The 12717-nt window shown below is 45.3% G+C and overlaps 1 protein-coding gene across 2 annotated transcripts in view; it reads right to left on the reverse strand.

Annotated features, from left to right (window-relative positions):
• The window catches only part of ube3c (ubiquitin protein ligase E3C), a 147028-nt gene that overhangs the window by 45555 nt on the left and 88756 nt on the right, over positions 1-12717 (reverse strand). For both annotated transcript variants that reach the window (XM_080212861.1, XM_080212854.1), the window contains exon 19: positions 4813-5060. In XM_080212861.1, the coding sequence (XP_080068987.1) occupies positions 4813-5060 (248 nt within the window). The remainder of the gene's footprint in view (positions 1-4812; positions 5061-12717) is intronic.

Genomic DNA, 12717 nt, shown 5'->3' on the forward strand with positions numbered 1-12717 from the left:
AAGTAGGAAAAAAACTGAATATGAGACAGAACCAAGCTTGGTCTGATCAGCTGATCATGGGAGCACTTAGATCAGAGTCTACACTTTTGGTGCTCAGCCTACTTGTAGCCCCACTGTAGCTTCATTGAGTTGGATCTTCTTTCCAGCATATGCCTACAACACCCAGTACACTCTTCATTGAGCTAGGGTTGATCACCTGGCATGTTGGTGAAACAGGGTTACCAAGTCTAACTGTTATCTATCCCACCTAGCATGTATATGTGCTAGAGTACCCAAGGAAGAAAATAATTTGTTTGGTAGTTCAGAACTTGAGTATTACTGGAAGTATTGTTGAAGCTTTTCATCTTGCACGCATCAGGATAATTCGCAAATATAAAGGAAACATCACGAGAAGAGAGTGTGCAAACTGGTTGTCAAGTGGACTCTGAATGGCAGAAATGTTGCCATGGAGGATGTACCAGTTAACTGATGACTGATTGTTGTTCCCCCATGCGACCACCCCCCCACACCCGATGTCTCCGTTATTCATGGCATTTGTTACTCTGACTTTGTTCCTCAGCATTACTGTTTTGCTGTTATCCTTCCCCATCAGAGGGTATGTTCACATTGTGTGCTCATTCCCAATTTCTATGTTACATTATAGAACATAGAACATAGAACATAGAACACTACAGCACAAACAGGCCCTTCGGCCCACAAGTTGCGCCGACCACATCACCTACCAACCTACAGACCTATCTATAACCCTCAATCTCATTAAACCCCATATACTCATCCAGAAGTCTTTTAAAAGACCCCAGCGAGTTCGCCTCCACCACCACTGACGGCAGCCGATTCCATTCACTCACCACCCTCTGAGTGAAAAACTTACCCCTAACATCACTTCTGAACCTCCCTCCCCGCACCTTAAATCTGTGTCCTCTCGTAGCGACCATTTCAAACCGGGGAAATAGCCTCTGAGAGTCCACCCTATCTATTCCTCTCAACATTTTGTAAACTTCTATCAGGTCGCCTCTCAACCTTCGTCTCTCCAGGGAAAAGAGTCCCAGCTCCCTCAACCTAACTTCATAAGGCATGCCTCCCAGTCCAGGCAACATCCTTGTAAATCTCCTCTGCACCCATTATGCTTCCATCTGTTGCCTCTGTTTTCTCTTAACTTATTCCAGTGCCTCAAGCTGTCTGTCTTCTGTCTTCTGACTTCACTTTCATACTTTTTCTTGTTCTTCATTATTCTCTTGATGTCCCAAGTGCTTTTCTTTTATTCCAGCCGTTTTTGACAACTGCCTATTTTCTGCAATTTCTCCTCTCTGGATCAGCGCAGTGCTACAGCCTTAACGCTACTGAGTGCTGCAAGGGGAGCTGCAGCATGGGCACTAATCACTCTGTCAACAGAGAAGATCAGCTCGAGGTGACACCAGATAGCAGAGATTGCTAAATCACAAAAAAACCTGATAATTTTCAGAAGTAATTTATGTACGCTGGGTTTGCATTAAAAATATTGGACTAAAGATTTACCCATTCCCTCTCATGGAAAAACAAAAAGCATAGTCCAAAATTCATTTTCCCTCCATATTATATACAACTTTACGTTAGCAGCAGCAACTGAATATTTTCATATTTGCATCTTAGAAAACCAAGCATGTCTCTAAATGGTGCCACATTGCAAGAAATGAATGAAATTTAAAAGTTTTTCATTGGCTGTAAACCACTTTGGGACAGTGGTGAAAGGCACAGAGTACATGCAAGTCATTTTCTTTGCTTTGATGCTATCCTATAAGGTCAATAAATACAAATGCAAGCTCATTAGAAACTTGTATTAAAACAAGCTGATTAGGCATTACAAAGACGAGCCACATGCAAAAGTAGAGTTTACCTTAATAAGTATTACAAGATAAATCAACTTAGATAACCTTAAGTTCTCTCTAACTGTGAAACAGATCAAAATGCCATTACCACATATTTTGACTGCTTATTTATGCTCTGTCTGGCTGCTTGATTTAAAGCCAACAAAATGCAATCACTACACAAACAGAATCAAGAATCATCTCCTAATGGAAAGTTTAATTGAGAAGTGACCAACGACATGAGGTAATCCCTTCTGTTAAGATGGCTATAAAGACCTTAGAGCACTGAATCACACTAAACAATCACTACACAGACATTAAAGAAAATTTGAATTCATTATGCCCCAATAAATATAGATAGCAATCAATATCTCCCTAAAAGGCATTTTTTGGCCGTAGACTTAAGAATATGTACAGTATTGCTAGCCACATCCCGTTTACAATTGTAATCAAAACATAATTAGTTCTGTTATAGATGACTTTGCAATTTGCTGCCTGTCCACAGCTTTAAAGCAGCTGGCTAAGTAAATACTTGGAAATAAATCAGGCATTACTGATAGAATGAAAATGTGATGCAGACAGAGTTCAATCTCGTAAAGCTAAACATAAAATGCTTTGATGCTGCATTGGCCACCTTAAAATATGACAATTCAATAAACAGTTTACAAAAATATTTCGAGGCAAAGCTAATTAAGTACTTCATAAAATGCTTGCAATTAGGACTATATAAATTCATGTACAATAAGGGAGCAAAGAAGGAAGCCATTCAGCCCATTCATCGTGGTATTTTGTACAGATGGAAACTACACTTCAATACTAATTCTTGCATTAGGAACAAACATATTCAATGGTAAGATTTCACCCCACTTCTTATGAGTGCATTAGCTAGCCTTAAGCACCAGAAAACATTTTCAAACCATGAGGTAACATTCCAGTTTTTTAAAAAGATGAGAGAATTAAACTACAATGAATTTTTCCATGAAGCAGTTTGCAACATATTTTTACATTAAAAAGGTACTATAAGTTCTTATTATATGTTAAAGAGATAGTATGATAGGGCTCAGCTACAAAGGTTTGGGGGGCGGGGGGGGGGAAGAAAGAAAGAGAGAGAGAGACTGGCGGCGTTGCAGTGTCATAGTAGCATGGTCACTAGACTACTAATCCAGAAACCCAGGGTAATGTCCTGGGCACCCAGGTTCAAATCGCACCACAACAGACGGTGGAATTAGAATTCAATAAGAAAATTCTGGCATTAAAAGTCTAATGATGACCATGAAATCAATGTTGATTGTCATAAAAACCGATCTGGTTCACTCATGTCCTGTAGGGAAGGAAATCTGCCGCATTTACCTGGTCTGGGCTTCAGACCTACAGCAATGTGGTTGACTCTTAAATGCCCCCTGAATGGTCCAGGAAGCTTCAAGGTTGTTTGAACAGTAATCAGATCATTCCATTTAATACCTATGTACGGATTAACTTGGTCCATACGACAGTCATTTTCAACAAGGAAAGCAAACTTAAAACAAGTACTACAGATGTTTCATCAAAATCCAAGTCACCGTACAACAAAATATATTTCACGTGAGATTTATTTAGCCAGAAAGGAGGATGATCTACACTTCTGCTTTACTTAAGGGAAGATGATGGCCTAGTGGTATTATTGCTAGACTATTAATCCAGAAACTTCTGGGGGCCTGGGTTCAAATCCCATAATGGCAAATGGTGGAATTTGAATTCAGTGTAAAAAAAAAGCTGGAATTAAGAATCGACTGATGACCATGAAACCATTGTTGATTAGTGTCACAGAGTCAGAGGTTTACAGCATGGAAACAGACCCTTCGGCCCAACATGTCCATGCCGCTTTTTTTTTTTAAAAACCCCTAAACTAATCCCAATTGCTCACATTTGGCCCATATCCCTCTATACCCATCATACACATATAACTATCTAAGTGTTTTTTAAAAGATAAAATTGTACCCGCCTCTACTTCCACCTCTGGCAACTTGTTGCAGACACTCACCACCCTCTGTAAGAAAGAATTACTCCTGCTTTAAACATTCCACTTTGTCCTAATTGGTCATTCTTGACTGACCTCCCAAGTACAATAATACTTCTCTCACCAAGATATCTTCAGTGCTTTCCTCCCTCAGCCTCTGCACCAAACAACTTACCATCAGTGAGTTCAACTTCCAGCTCAACTCACCCTATTTTCTCTCGAGTTTATGTACTCTAATCCTCCCAATTTCTCTACCTCCACAAACCGCCCAGCCCATATTCATGGCCTTCCCTTTGACCGTGCCATCTCACGTGGCCTTGCTGGTCCCATCATATCAACAACAGATAAGCCCATTACTGATCACTCCCTTGCTTCACACTCCACTCCTGCCATGTTCCAAACCTACCTCTTTCCCTATCCATCCCTGAAAACCAAACTACCCAATTCACTCATAACTGCACTTCCCATTTCTACCTACCTAACTGTGGTCAAAGTGGCACTTGCAATTGTTACTCTTGTCTCTCTGTGCTCCCCAAGGATCTATCTTTGGCTGCCTGCTACTTCACATCAATGTCTTCTGAAAGCACAGCATTAGCTTTCACAAGTAGTTTGATGACACTCAGCTCTATCTTACCATCACTACCTTACCATTACTCCACCAATGCATGGATTCCAAGTCAAACACCTTGTGGCAAACAAACACTTCTTAAAGCTAGCTTGAACAAAGGAGAATATTTTTTAAACCTTATTCCAACTGTTTCTGAACCCAACGCTCATTAGGTATTGTTTCTCCCCAACCACTTTCCAGTACCTCTGCTGCATATGGCTCTGACAGCTGTTATCTGATCACAATGACAAATTGGAGGATCTTCCCCTCCCGCTGGGCCTGAAACGGATGCTCTGCAATTGAGTGGGATGGGTCATCTCAATGAATCTCAAGACATTTGATATTTAAAAGAATTCGATTCTCACCTTTCCCAACATCCTTCCTAGAAAGTAGTAGTGTCTGGTGAAGTGATCACCAACCAACATTTTTGCTGCAGGATTTGGATACAGAAGCCCTTCATTTGTTGTTTTAAAAAATCCCTGGTTTGGGTTAAACCCAGTCTTGAGCAGTTCATTAAGAAATTCACGGAATATTCCTCCACCATCAATTCCAGCTTCATCTAAGCCATGTGCATTTAATAAGTGAACACGTATTCTTTTTCTCAGGTCAGATTCTGAAAAAGAGGGAAAAGTTTATTTTTCAACAAACATTGCACTGAATTGCTACTTTTACAACACAGAACACAGGCCATAGCCAACAGTTTTAGTGGTTACAGTCGTCACTGTGTAGAACTGACAAGCTCTGCTGTCTGTACATGCACAGCTAAGTGCAGAAATATGAAGAAGCTGCTGTCAGCAATAACTTGTCTCTCTACAGGGTGTATTCAAGCAGCCTCCCCAGCTGCAGTCAGTCATCAGATGTAAACTTCAACAACAAAGATAGAAAATGCTGGAGAAACTCAGCAGGGCTGACAGCATCTGTGGAGAGGGCCAACATTGAGTCTGGATGATCCTTCACTCGAAATGTTGGCTCTATTCTCTCACCACAGATGCTGTCAGACCTGCTGAGTTTCTCCAGCATTTTCTGTTTTTGTTTCAGATTCAGATTCCAGCATCCACAGTATTTTACCTGCAGATGTAAACTTCAATTTTTGTTTTTTTTTCCACACACTTTTCTCACAGTGAGATACATTGTAAAAGTTTTGTTGAAAGAGGTGCAAATGTGATGTGGGGATGCCGCAGACTGGGGTGAGCACAGTAAGAAGTCGCAACATCAGCACTCACCTGATGAAGGAGCCACACTCTGAAAGCTCGTTATTCCAAGTAAACCTGTTAGATTTTAACCTGGTGTTATCAGGTATAAATGTATTTTAATGAAGTCCCATGTCATAATTGTGTGAACAATCTGGATTTTTAGATGCCTGGAACATTTTAGCTTTCCATTTCTTGTTGTGAAACCACTTTGCTCAGTGTCCACAACCCTGCATGTTTTTTATTTTAAAAGTTAATGCCTCTCTACTTGTCCTCATGTCAAGGTCTAAATGGTCACACATCTTTGCCTTTCTTGATATTTTCAGATTCATCTTAATTTTCAGGAAACAGTAAAAACAGCAGTTTCAGAACAAGAATTAGAAAGCAAATGGAAAACATGAGTTCACAACATGCTGCAAAGGAAACATTCCCAAAGTGGAAAAAAAGGCAAAGAAGAGATACCAGCAATGAAGCAAAAAAAAACCAAGTATGCCAAAATTGAAAAGAAAATAAAGAGTCTGTGTAGGTAGGCTAAAGGAAAATGGTATAACGAGATGCAAGACAAACACCACCAACATAAGAACACAAGAAATAGGAGGAGTAGGCCATCTAGCCCTTCAAGCCTGCCCCGCCATTCAATAAGATCATGGCTGATCTGAAGTGGCTCAGTTCCACTTTCCCGCTTTCTCCCCATAACCCTTAATTCCCTTGTCTACCAAAAACCTATCTACCCGCGTCTTAAATATATTTAGTGAGGTAGCCTCCACCACTTCAACGGGCAGAGAATTCCAGAGATTCACCACCCTTTGAGTGAAGAAGTTCCTCCTCAACTCCGTTCTAAACTGCCCCCCCTTTATCTTGAGGCTGTGCCCCCTAGTCCTACTATCCCTTCTGAGCGGGAAGAGTCTCTCCACCTCTATCCTATCCGTCCCATTCATCATCTTATACGTCTCAATGAGATCTCCCCTCATTCTTCTAAACTCTAACGAGTACAAGCCTAATTTATTCAGCCTCTCCTCATAGCTCAACCCCCTCAACTCCGGCATCAGCCTAGTTAAACCTCCTCTGCACTCCCTCCAAGGCCAAAATATCCTTGCGTAAGTACGGTGCCCAAAACTGCACACAATACTCCAGCTGCGGCCTCACCAATGCCCTATACAGCTGCAGCAAGACCTCCCTACTTTTACATTCAATCCCCCTCGCTATGAAGGCCAGCATCCCATTCGCCTTCCTGACCACCTGCTGCACCTGCAAGCTGGGTTTTTGCGACTCATGCACAAGGACTCTGAGGTCCCTCTGCACTGTCGCCTGCTGCAGTTTTTCTCCACGTAAGTAATAATCCTTCCTACCATTATTCCTACCAAAGTGGACCACCTCGCACTTGCCAACATTAAATTCCATTTGCCATTTCCTGGCCCATTCGCCCAGCCTATCTAGATCCTTCTGTAGACTCTCCCCACCCTCCGCGCAATTTGCCTTTCCACCAATTTTGGTGTCATCAGCAAATTTCGACACCCTACACTCGGTTCCCTCCTCCAGATCATCTATATAAATGGTAAATAGCTGAGGCCCCAGCACCGAACCCTGGGGCACTCCACTAGTCACCATCCGCCAATCCGAATAGCACCCATTGACCCCCACTCTCTGCCTCCTATTTGACAACCAGTCCTCTATCCACGCTAACACCCTACCCCCAACTCCATGCCCCCTGACCTTCTGCAATAACCTCGTGCGGTACCTTGTCAAACGCCTTCTGAAAATCCAGAAAGACCACATCCACCGGCTCTCCTCTATCCACCGCCCTAGACACATCCTCATAGAACTCCAGTAAATTTGTCAGACACGACTTCCCTTTAATGAAACCGTGCTGCGTCTGCTCTATCAAGCAGTTCCCCTCAAGATGCCTCGCTATTTCCTCCTTGATGACGGATTCTAACATTTTACCTACAACAGACGTTAAACCAACAGGCCTATAATTCCCCGCCTTTTGACTGGCACCCTTCTTAAACAACGGCGTAACATTAGCCTTTTTCCAATCTTCCGGCACTTCCCCGGAATCCAGCGACGTCTGGAAAATAACCACCAAGGCATCCACTATCACCTCCGCCATTTCTTTCAGGACCCTCGGATGCATTCCATCCGGTCCTGGCGACTTGTCCACAATCAGCCCCTCCAGTCTGTCGAGCACCACCTCTCTAGTAACAGTAATGTCATTGAGACCCTCCAGTCCTACCACCTTTCCATCTCTAACATCCAGCAAATTATTCACGTCCTCCTCTGTGAAGACCGAAACAAAAAAGTTATTCAAGACCTCAGCCATTTCCCCATCCCCTACCTCTAAGTCCCCCTTCTCATCCTCTAAGGGACCAACGTTCACCCTAGCCAGCCTCTTCCTTTTTATATATTTATAAAAACTCTTGCTATCCTTTTTTATATTAAGTGCTAGCCCAGCTTCATAGTTTCATAGCTTCATAGTTATCTTGAGGCTGTGCCCTCTAGTCCTGTTATCCTTTCTGAGTAGGTAGAATCTCTCTACCTCTACCCTATCCATCCCTTTCATTATCTTATACGTCTCAATAAGATCCCCCCTCATCCTTCTAAACTCCAACGAGTACAGACCCAGTCTATTTAATCTCTCATCATTGTCCAAACCCCTCATCTCTGGTATCAGTCTAGTGAACCTTCTCTGCACTCCCTTCAAAGACAAAATATCCTTGCGCAAGTGTGGCGACCAAAACTGCACTCCAGCTGCGGCCTCACCAATGCCCTGTACAGTTGCAGCAAGACCTCCCTGCTTTTATATTCTATCCCCCTCGCTATAAAGGCCTGTGGCCCATTCGCCTTCTTGATCACCTGCTGCACCTGCAGACTGGGTTTTTGCGACTCATGCACAAGGACCCCCAGGTCCCTCTGCACTGTAGCATGCTGCAGCTTTTCGCCCCTTAAAGAGTAATCCCTCCTATTATTCCTGCCAAAGTGGATAACCTCTCACTTGCTAACATTGTACCCCATCTGCCAGGTCCTCGCCCACTCACTCAGCCTATCTAGATCCCTCTGCAGACTTTCCACACCCTCCACACAATTTGCTTTTGCACTTATCTTTGTGTCATCAGCAAATTTCATCACCCTACACTCAGCCCCCTCCTCCAGATCATCTATACAAATGGTAAATAGCTGGGGCACCAGTACCGATCCCTGCGGCACTCCACTAGTTACCAAACGCCAATCAGAATAGCACCCATTGATACCAAATATTAAACAGCCAATCCTCTATCCACGCCAACACCTTACCCCCAACTCCATGCCCCCTAACCTTCTGAAGCAACCTTTTGTGCGGCACCTTATCAAACACCTTTTGAAAATCGAGAAACACTACATCCACCGGTTCCCCTCTGTCTACCGCACTAGTCACATCCTCATAGAATTCCAATAAATTTGTCAAATACAACTTCCCCTTAATGAATCCATGCTGCGTCTGCTCTATCAAACAATTCTTCTCTAGGTGCCTCGCTATTTCTTCTTTGGTGACAGATTCAAGCATTTTTCCAACAACAGACGTTAAACTAACTGGCCTATAACTCCCTGCCTTTTGCCTGCTACCTTTTTTTAAACAGCAGTGTAACATTAGCCATTTTCCAATCTTCCAGCACTTCCCCGGAATCCAGTGAAGTTTGGTAAATAATCACTAAGGCACCCACTATCACCTCTGCCATTTCCTTCAGAACCCTGGGATGCATTCCATCCGGTCCTGGGGATTTGTCCACCATCAGTCCCGCTAGTCAATCAAGCACTACCTCTCTCGTGACAGTAATCGCATTCAGGCCCTCAACTCCTACCATCCTTCTATCTTTAATATCCAGCAAACTATTCGCGTCCTCCTCCGTGAAGACCGAGACAAAAAACTTATTCAAGGTCTCAGCCGTTTCCTCATCTCCCGCCACCAAATCTCCCCCCTCATCCTCTAAGGGTCCAACATTCACTTCACGCCGACGATATGAAGGTTGGCGGTGTTGTGGATAGTCTGGAGGGATGTCAGAAGTTGCAGCGTGACATAGATAGGATGCAAGACTGGGCAGAGAAGTGGCAGATGGACTTCAATGTGGATAAATGTGTAGTGGTCCATTTTGGCAGGACCAACGGGATGCAGCAGTACAATATCAAGGGTAGGAGGCTTAGCAGTGTAGAGGAGCAGAAGGATCTTGGGGTCCGGGTCCATAGGACTCTTAAAATCGGCCTCACAGGTGGAGGATGTGGTCAAGAAGGCGTATGGTGTACTGGCCTTCATTAAATCGAGGGATTGAGTTTAGGAGTTGGGAGGTAATGCTGCAACTTTATAAGACCCTTGTCAGAGCCCACTTGGAGTACTGTGTGCAGTTCTGGTCACCTCACTACAAGAAGGATGTGGAAGCTATTGAGAGGGTGCAAAGGAGATTTACAAGGATGTTGCCTGGATTGGGAGGCATGCCTTATGAAGATTGGCTGAGGGAGCTAGGGCTCTTCTCCAGCCGTCACTGCCTCAGATCCTCCACCCCCTCAACTCCCCTCACCCTCCAACTGTCACTGCCTCAGACCCTCCACCCTCTCAACTCCCCACCCTCCAACCATCACCCCCAACCGTCACTGCCTCAGACCCTCCACCCCTCAACTCCTCCCCCTCACCCTCCAACTGTCACTGCCTCAGACCCTCCCCCCCAACTCCCCACCCTCCAACCATCACCCCCAACCGTCACTGCCTCAGACCCTCCACCCCTTCAACTCCTCCCCCTCCAACTGTCACTGCCTCAGACCCTCCCCCCCAACTCCCCACCCTCCGTCACCCCCAACCGTCACTGCCTCAGACCCTCCACCCCTTCAACTCCTCCCCCTCCAACTGTCACTGCCTCAGACCCTCCACCCCCTCAATTCCTCCCCCCTTACCCTCCAACCGTCCCTGCCTCAGACCCTCCCCCTCAACTCCTCCCCTCACCCTCCAACCGTCACCCCCAACCATCACTGCCTCAGACCCTCCACCCGCTGAACTTCTCCCCCCTCACCTTCCAAACGTCACTGCGTCAGACCCTCCACCCCCTCAACTCTTCCACCCCCTCACCCCCCAACCATCACACTTCAACCGTCAACCTCCAACCGTCACTCCCTCACCCTCCCCCCTCATTCTCCACCCCCTCCAACCATCACTCCCTCACCCTCCCCCCATTCTCCACCTCCTCCAACCGTCACTCCCAACTGTCACTGCCTCAGACCCTCCACCCTCTCACCCTCCATCCCCTCAACTGTCACTCCCTCACCCTCCACCCCTCCAACTGTCACTGCCCCACCCTACCCCCACCCCCTCAGCTCCTCCCCTGTCACCCCCTACCCCCACCCCCTCAACTCCTCCACTCCCTCACCCCCCAACCATCACCCTTCAACTGTCATTCCCTCAGACCCTCCACCCTGTTACCCTCCAACTGTCACCCTCCAACCGTCACTCCCTCAGCCTCCACCTCCTCCAACCATCACCCCCTCACCCTCCTCCCTCTGACCCTCCACTCCCTCACCGTCAAACTATCACCTTCACCTCCCTCAAATCCTCAGCTCCTTCAGACTCTCAAACAATCAACCTCAAACCATCAACCTCCAGTCCCTGAGCCTCAAACTGTAACCCTCCACTGCCTCAGACCCTCCACTCACTCAGCCTCAAACTGTCACCCTTAGAACCCAATCCTCACTCCTTCAAACTATCACCTCCCTCAGACCCTCAAGCCTTCCACTCCCTCACCCTCTTCCCTCATTAACCTTCCTCCTTAATTTGTCCTCACCCCTCTGTCACCCTCAACCCCTTGGTTCCATCACCCCCTCCCCCACCATTTCCTCACCCCCACCCCCTCTCCTGATAGATTGGGAAATGTCACAAAGTGGTGACGGTGGATAGGCATTGGCAAACATTCAAGGAGTACAAGCATGACCTCCAGCAACTGTTTATTCCTATCTGTTGCCAAAACTAAAACTGGAATGGTGGCCAAACCATGGCTTACAAGAGAAATTAGAGATAGTATTAGCTCTAAGATGTATGGGTTAGGTGGATTGGTCGTGCTGAATCGCCCCATAGTGTCTGGGGGACTAGCTAGGGTAAATACGTGGGGTTACGGGGATAGGCCAGGGTGGTCAGCGCAGACTCAATGGGCCGAATGGCCTCCTTCTGCACTGTAGGGATTCTAAAAGACTTCATGGGAGAGGCCTACAAATTGGCCAAAAAAAAATGCGACCTGAGGTTTGGGAGTGGGAGCAGTTTAAACTTAAAGGAAGACCAGGAGATTGATGAAGAAGGGAGAAGTAGTACGTGAATGAGCTTGCAGGGAGCATTAGAATTGATTGAAAGTTTCTATAGATTTGTGAGCAGAAAAATCTTGGTGAAGACAAATGTAGGTCCCTAACAGTCAGAAACAAGGGAATTCAAAAAACTCCCTGGAGAGACGAAGGTTGAGAGGCAACCTGATAGAGGTTTATAAAATGTTGAGAGGAATAGATAGAGTGGATTCTCGGAGGCTATTTCCCAGGGCTGAAATGGTCGCTACGAGAGGACACAGGTTTAAGGTGCTGGGAAGCAAGTACAGGGGAGATTTAGGGCTAAGTTTTTCACTCAGAGGGTGGTGAGTGAGTGGAATCGGCTGCCGTCGGTGGTGGTAGAGGCAAACTCGCTGGGGTCTTTTAAAAGACTTCTGGATGAGTATATGGGATCTAATGGCATTGGGAGTTACAGATAGTTCTATGGCTTGGTAGGTATAGATGTGATCAGCGCAACTTGTGGGCTGAAGGGCCTGTTTGTGCTGTAGTGTTCTATGTTCTAACCTATTGGAACTAGTAAGAAATCTCAAAATGAGTAATGCACCAGAAAGTGAAATTTTTAACAGGCAGAAACAAAGATAACAACAGGCACATAAAATGAATGCATAATAGGCAAAGATGGTAAAATATTGTTCGAAAATTTTAAAGTTTATTTATTGTCACAAGTAGGCTTACATTAATTGAAGTTACTGTGAAAGTCCCCTAGTCGCCACACTCTGGCACCTACGCGGGTATACCAAGGAAGAATTTAGCATG

The sequence above is a fragment of the Carcharhinus amblyrhynchos genome, chromosome 2, assembly GCF_965287045.1.
Source record: "Carcharhinus amblyrhynchos chromosome 2, sCarAmb.v2.hapA, whole genome shotgun sequence".
Classification (NCBI taxonomy): domain Eukaryota; kingdom Metazoa; phylum Chordata; class Chondrichthyes; order Carcharhiniformes; family Carcharhinidae; genus Carcharhinus; species Carcharhinus amblyrhynchos.